The 8031-nt window shown below is 41.2% G+C and overlaps 1 protein-coding gene across 6 annotated transcripts in view; it reads right to left on the reverse strand.

Annotated features, from left to right (window-relative positions):
• Positions 1 to 5853: 5853 nt before the first annotated feature.
• The window catches only part of LOC143282521 (uncharacterized), a 68503-nt gene continuing 66325 nt past the window's right edge, over positions 5854 to 8031 (reverse strand). For all 6 annotated transcript variants that reach the window (XM_076588194.1, XM_076588188.1, XM_076588191.1 and 3 more), the window contains exon 4: positions 5854 to 8031. This exon is cut by the window's right edge and continues 92 nt beyond it. In XM_076588194.1, the coding sequence (XP_076444309.1) occupies positions 7750 to 8031 (282 nt within the window). In that variant the 3' untranslated portion in view covers positions 5854 to 7749.

Consider the following 8031-nt stretch of genomic DNA (forward strand, 5'->3'; position numbering starts at 1 on the left):
GGCCCCAAATATCTTTCTGAACTCATCCATATCTATACCCCGTCTCGCCAGCTCCGTTCTTCCTCTGATACTCGACTTCTCAGGATACCTCACGTCAGAAGTAAGACCTATGGACACAGATCGTTTTCTTTTCAATCGCCAAAGACGTGGAACAAGCTCCCTGATAACCTCCGTCATTCTGATTCCCTCGCATCTTTTAAATCTCGTCTCAAAACTCACCTTTTCCCTCAGCAATACGTTCAATTGTGGCAGGTCCACAACTACATGCATGTATATGAATGTGTATTGTGTGTGCGTGTGTCTATGTAAGTTTGTGCCTGCCTATGTGTGCGTATGTGTTAGGGTAGCTGTTAGATACACATGTATGTTAAAATGTATGTATGCAGTGTGTGTGTGTGTGTGTGTGTGTGTGTGCGCGCGCGCGCGCGTGTGTGTGTGTGTGTGGTCACATTTTGGTGTGTGTATGTAACATAGATATAATGTTTTATGTTATCAAAAGCGTTTTTGTAAAGCACCTAGAGCAGATTTCTGGATAGTGTGCTATATAAGTATCCATTATTATTATTATTATTATTATACCCTCCGGCCGAGACTGATAAGATTTATTCACTGAATTCAATTCAGTTCACACACACACACACACACACACACAAATGATGTTAGTTTTATCATTGAAGTTGGTGGTTCTTTTGGTTTTCCTTCTCCTTACTGATTTTCCTCTTCCCTTAATTCATTTGCCTTCTACTGACGTCAGTATATTTCATTGTAGTATGTCGTAGTGTATTTATCAGTGTACTCAATAATTTTGCTTATTTTGTTTGATTATTCCGTTACATCTTATGTTAATGTTTTACACAAACCTTGGGTACTAGTAGGCTCTGACAGCGTGCTGGGTCTCCGTGGACTGATCTGGATAAATACGTCAGTTGCTGAAGCCTGGGATTCCAAACTGCAACGCTAGGTTAAAAATGCTAAGGTCAGATATCTGCTCAGCCTCCATCCCTTTTTTTAATTTAAAAAAAAAAATATATATATATATATATATTTTTTTTTTTTAAGTACATGTCATGGTGGTGTAGCGAAAATAGACCAGTCCGCACACACCGGCTTTGCCTGATACGTGTTTGAGAAGTGAAACCGAAACTCCTCCGCGCGGCGACACCCTGTAAATGCGTGTATGCATGCACTTGATGCACGCACGCATACATATATGCATGCGTGTATGTGGGTGGGTGGGTGGGTATGCAAGCGTGCAGTGTCACACTAAGTGTGCGTTGCAAGTGCAAATTTGAACACAGAGCTCCAAGGGAAGAGACTCTTTCCTGGTGGTCAGATATCATGAGTTGTCTCCTCTGTCTCGTTCCATAACACCCATGGACAGACCTAAAAATTTAATATATATCTCAGTGATCAAAACATTCAGCCACGTGGTTTGTTGGATTCAAATGTTTACCCATTTTGTTTGCTCGGATCAAAACATTCAGCGACGTGGTTTGTTGGATCAAAATATTTACCCACGTGGTTTGCTCGGATCAAAACATTCAGCCACGCTGCTTGTTGGATCAAAATATTTACCCAGGTGGTTTGTTTGGATCAAAACAGTCCGCCACGTGGATTGCATGGATCAAAACATTCACCCACGTGGTTTGTTTGGATTAAAACACGTGGTTTCCTCGAATCAAAACAGTCCACCACGTGCTTTAATCGGCGGATCAAAACATTCAGCTATGAGGTTTGTTTGGATCAAAACATTCACCCACGTGGTTTATTTCGGTCAAAACATTCACCCACGTGGTTTATTTCGATCAAAACATTCACCCACATGTTTTGTTTGGATCAAAACATTCACACACGCGGTTTGTTTGGATCGAAACATTCACCCACGCGGTTTGTTTGGATCAAAACATTCACTCACGTGGTTTGTTCGGATCAAAACATTCCCCCACGTGGTTTGTTTGATCAAAGCATTCAGCCGCGTGGCCTGCTCCAATCAAAACATTCAGCCACGTGGCTTGTTGGATCAAAACATTCACCCACGTGGTTTGTAAGGATCAAAACATTCAGCCAGTTGGTTTGTTCGAATCAGCACAGTCCCCCACGTGGTTTGTTTGGATCAAAACCATTGTTGTATATAGAGTAGACCAGGGATCACGGCAAAACACGCGGAAACTGCACGCCATCTTGAGCTTCTGTCCCGCGGCTGCTCGCGGCAAGCTACACACCGCTTTGCGTGTTGTGTGTTCTGTGTGCTGGGAATGTGTACAGTGATATACCACCCCTCCCTTCCTCTGTCTGTCTGCAAATCTGTTTATCAGTCTGTCTTTGTCCGGCTTTTGTACTGGCTTAATGTGTGTGTGTGTGTGTGTGTGTGTGTGTGTGTGTGAAGGAGTGTTTCATAGCGTTTCATGCCATGAATTTGACGAGCAGACACTGCCGACCACCTATCAATGAAACAGACGTGAGAAAATGCATGAAAACGGAAAAAGCATGTTTTATTCAGGATAAAACGAAGGTCAGTTGTAAATTCATAAAACTACATATTGAACTGGAGACCCTCATATCAAATAGATAGATGGATAGCTAGATAGATAGCTAGACAGATAGCTAGACAGATAGACAGATAAACCAAAAGATTCATATACACATAAAAAAGGAGTAGCTTGAGAGAGACAACCAACGACAGAGAGTTGAATTATGGGCTATGTGGTGGTGGTGTGTCCATCGAGATCGATGATGACCATTGTTGTCATCCAGCTGGGGGATGGGGGGAGGGTGGTGGTGGGGTTGGGGGGGGGGGGGGGAGGATGCTCATGAATCTATCTGTGAATGCGCAGATGGCTGAATAGTCCAATCTGCGCAAGAAATGTTCGCTGACAGTTGGGGCAGACAAAGACAGGCATACCATTGTCAGGGAGCTTGTTTGCCCGTGACTTTCTGGCCTGCCTCTTCTGAACAGCTGCAGCAGTCCTGTTGGCCTCGCACAACTTGGCGCCTTTGTGCACAGCAGCGCGCCATTTTTCGCGGTCCACTGCAGATGGGCTATGTATATCACGAAGAAAGCTTACATTTGGCGTGAAAAATGAGCGATGAAAAACAAAATATACTCTTTTATGAAAAGTCATTATACTCGTTATTTGCAGTTTAGCAGAACCGAATGCACAACAACACACCATGTTGATGCGTACAGAACACGTGTTGTTTCTGTGCCGGGGACAGCAGTCCAAGATGGCCGAATGGCAACTTTCTTTCCGCCAGATTTTTCTCATAGCGGTGCTTCTGCACTCCCTCCAGATGTCAGAAATATATATATCTCAGTGGTAACACCGTAACTTCCAAACGTAATGAGCAGCCACAAACCGGTTGCGGTAAAGGCAGCAGCTTAAAAAAAAAAAAAAAAAAAAAAAAAAAACCAGCATTAACGACAATCAATAAAAAGTTTTTATTTCTTCTTTCTTTTCTATCAAGTTACTTTTTTTCATGTACATGTATATTTGTTTCGCGCATGCACGCGCGCTGAACAAAATGACAATTTCTTTAAATAGTTATTTTTTTAACAATGTGTTCTTTCATGCATATAATTATATAGTCCAATGTAAATCATACATCTACCCCATGGGATTCTGCAAGTGAAAAATGTTCTCAAGCTGCTGTCTGCTGAGTCTCAATTTCACTCAGACGTGCAATATGATTAGTCCTCCCGAAATCTTTCACATTAATACCAGACGACTAAAATCTTTTGGATATTTTCCATTTAAATGGAAATTAAAATACCACAAAGCAGGTGTTTGTTTTTTTTCTTTTTTTTTCTTTTTTTTTTTTTTTTTTTTTTTTATATTCACATTCTTATCTGGTTGTATCCCACCCTTAACCTGTAAGTATACCTATACTTAGATTTCAAACTAACGACGATCGTCACTATCATAAGATTATGTCACCCCGTCCCAGAACTGATCTTTTTTTTTTTTTCTTTTTCTTTTAATTTACTAGTCTTTCAACTGAAGTGGAATGATATTTCAGCCATTGTCAGTATCAGTTATATGATATATTTAATAAATAGATGAATGAATAAATAAATAGATGAATGAATAACTACACGACAGATCGACAGAATATGCACACACAGTAACACTCTCCTCTCTCTTTCTCTCTGACTAATCAAGTTATAAGCCTATTTATGCATGTATCTATGTTTTTTTCAATGTGTTTTTTGTGTGTTTGTTTGTTGGTTGTTTTTGTTGTTGTTGACAAAGTTAAATCTATAATCATGTTACGCTTTTGTACTGCGTGTTTGTTAATTTTCTCTCTTTGCGGGGGCAGGATGAAAACAAACCAGATGGGCTTATTCTTTTTTTTCCCCCTTTAAACAAAACAAAAGAAAATAGTACTTTCGTCCCCCCCCCCCCTCTCTCTCTCTAACACACTGACTCTCGCAAATGCAAACGGCGCGCGCACACACACTGACACACACACACACACACAACACACACACACACTGGCACACACACACACACACACACACACACACACACACACACACACTGGCACACAATGACACACGGGCACGGAGAAAGAGGGTGGAAGTGGGGAGGGGGGGGGGGGGGGTGGAAGGAGAGAAACGACCAAACAGACAAAAACACACACACACACAAAAAAGCGAAATGATTTATTCCTGAAGTTACAGAAAAAAACACACACAAATTTTACTCTGCAAAATTGTAATCAGTACAAGCATCATATACATTCCTTAACAACCATCCCGCTCTGCCATTCTCGTTCGCTCACTCTTGCACAGATAAAAGACAACTGACATGCATCATGCATATACACGCACACGCATGCACACGGACTGACCATCATTCATCATCATCGTCTCTCTCTCTCTCCATCTTTCCCTCTCTCGAGTCACACACACACACACACACACACACAAAGAGAGAGTGGGATGGGGGGATATATAAATGAAGGAAAGCCGGGAAAACAAAGAGGTAAAACAAAGAGAGCCGAACGGCAGAAAAGATGCACCACATTATTATGGGGCACGGCTTTCTAATAGTGTGTGTATATGTAGAATGTGACATCTTAAATCAAAGTAATGTTGAATTGTACTGTTATTACATGTCTTGTGTCAACTTTTAGTATGCTGTTTTTCATTCCTATCCTTTACCTGTTTTTGTATTGCACATGTATGGCTGTGATGATGTGCGCATGATTTACTCGAAGTTTACCCTTTGAAGGTTTCTATTGTTGTTGTTGTTGTTGTCTACTGTGCCTATTTATTATACGCATTGGTTGCCATCTAAACATTTTATGTCTTTTATGTATACATGTTGAATGGCTGTGGTTTCCGTGTATTGTTTACGTGTTTTACACCACAAATGAATTTCTCTTGTTGAGATAATAAAGTATTCTGTAGTCTGTAAATCAAACGATGTGGAAAGTCTGAAATAAGAAACCGACACAAACAAACAAAAGAAGTACACCGTATTGAGCACCTCTCTTTTTTTTTCTTTTTTTTATCAAAACAATGTCAGCGACATTTTTATGCACACACAATAGCTCCCACACCCCCCTCACCCAACCGCTGTCTCCACTCGAAGTGTTACTTGCATCAGTCCTCCCCGCCCTCCATTGATTCTGTAGATGTAAAGTTTTAGGCATTACATCTATTCATTCAGTTGAGCGCTTCCATGGTCTTTCAAGTCAATTCAAGGAATGTCAGAAACGACAAGTTATATAACGTATAGTCGCCTGGACAAAAACAAAACAAAACAAAACAAAAAAACCGACAGAAAGGTAGGACTATAGCGGAAAAAAGGAGAAAAAAAATGACAGAAAGGTAGGACTTTAGCGCACATTTTCTTTTTTTCTTTTTTTTTTTTAAGTCGGAATTTGCTTTGAGCATTTTCTTATCGCGGGATGTGGATATGATGTATACAGTGTGGTGTGTGTCCTGTACAACTGGCAATAACCAATTGAGGATTGTGCGCGACGTCCGAACATACACCAACCAGACTGGACTTAAAAAAAATTAAAAAAAAACACACACACACACACACACACAACTTTTCCAACCCATCTAGAGCCCCAGAGACCGGGGAAAACCCACGGGTCTGTTCATGGAAGTGTAGTTGTCAAAGCTCGCGCAGTACGGATCACAGTATGGGGCCCCGTAAGGCAGTGAAACCTGAAACCACTTATTTCCCAACACATTGCATGTGTTAAATAATATGTACCACAAGATGCCTCACTACTATTGACACAAACACAGATGAGACACCTGTCTATTTTCTCTTCTCCCCCCCCCCCCCCTCCCCCTGCCATATTTCGTTTTCAACGGTGTAGTGGAATTTGCGGAAAACTTCCGAAAAGCATAGAAGACTGACAAGCGCACAATGGATGGAAGCCAATCATTTCGAAAGATTCGCCGCTCCTGCCACTGAGACCCATAGTCAGGTTCTCTTTATTGTTCTTTGGTTTAAATAATCTTTAATTGTTCAACGGTACACATGATTACAAGGCAAACGAAAACAAAAGAGCACCAACAAGCTTATACTGTGCTCACAACGTTGTACTTCGTGTTCAACATGACGGCTGATGAACCATATCATCATTTGTATCAATTATCGTTCTTTGAAATCAAGAAAACATGACTGCATTTCAGTTTACCACGTAAAAGGGAAGGTCACTCCTATACCCGGCGACCACACGTATTCATACACACAGTGGCTCACACCAAGGACTTCAAAATATGATTTATTTACAAGTCCGTGGGCACACACACACACACGCACGTGCATTCCGGCAAATATGCACAGGATAATATTTTCTCAGCCATTTTCTCTCAGCGCAAGTGTGGCTTTTTTCTCAATCTTTTTTTTTTTTTTTTTTTTTTTAAATTCTCTCTCCCTCTCTTTCTCTCCCTCTCTGTCATGAAAAAGCCGGATACCAGAGGTCATTATGACCATTAAAATATCACAGGTCAGTGAGCACACAGAACAATTTTCTACCCCGGACACAATAATTACCCCAACAGTTATGCAAGACGTCTGAACGAGTTTCTGTGCTATGTACGTATTCTACACAAAGAATAGCACAAAAGGCGGTCTCTCTTCGTTTTAAATCTTTCTTTCACTCCCCTTCCCCAACCCCAACACACACACACACCACACTCCTAACCCTCTCAGCCATCTTCCTGCTCCCACCAACATTCAACATTCCTTCTGAACTGTTTTTTTTAATTTTATTATTTTTTTAATTTGTTTATCAATTTAATTTTTCCCCTCAAGGCCTGACAAAACGCGTTGGGTTAAGCTGCTGGCCAGGCATCTGCTTAGCAGATGGAGTATAGCGTATATGGATTTGTCCGAACGCAGTGACGCCTCCTTGAGCTACTGATACTGATACTGATACTGCTCTGGAGTGCTTTGCAGCTCTCTCAGTCTGCCAACACCAAATTCTTCATGAATCAACGCTCATTCATTGCTCCCCTTGACAAGACAAATAATGAAACGTCACCAAAATTGCGCACATGGGAATAGAAAAAAAGGTTTCTGGTTAATCACACACACACAAAAAAAACCAACCCAAAAAACAACAAACAAACAAAAAAGGAAAAAAAACCTTTTGAACATGATAATACCTTGGATATTGTTTGAGCAGACAGTTGAAAAAAAAAAAGTCTTTCATTGTGCCCAAAACTAGTTGGTTCTGAAAGTGACGACGACTTTGGAGAGTAACCAACAGTTTTATTCACCGGAGTTTCTTGAAATGGCTTTGAAGTCTGTCCATCAGCTTATTCTCGATCGATACAATGATTCTGATGACAATGTACGCCACAAGCACAGACGACCCTGTCACTTGGATATGGTTGTGAAACTCTGTCGACGGAAGTTCTTCGTCAGGGGACGAACTTCTTTCAGTTGTCACCGCTCTGTCGTCTGCTGAACTGGTGAGGAGTGTCTTCTTGTCGTCTGCTGAACCAGCGGTGTTTCTTTCGCTGTCTGTTGAAAGGCCCGATTGTTGTGGATGTGT

Source organism: Babylonia areolata, chromosome 5, assembly GCF_041734735.1.
Source record: "Babylonia areolata isolate BAREFJ2019XMU chromosome 5, ASM4173473v1, whole genome shotgun sequence".
NCBI classification, from domain to species: Eukaryota; Metazoa; Mollusca; class Gastropoda; order Neogastropoda; family Buccinidae; genus Babylonia; species Babylonia areolata.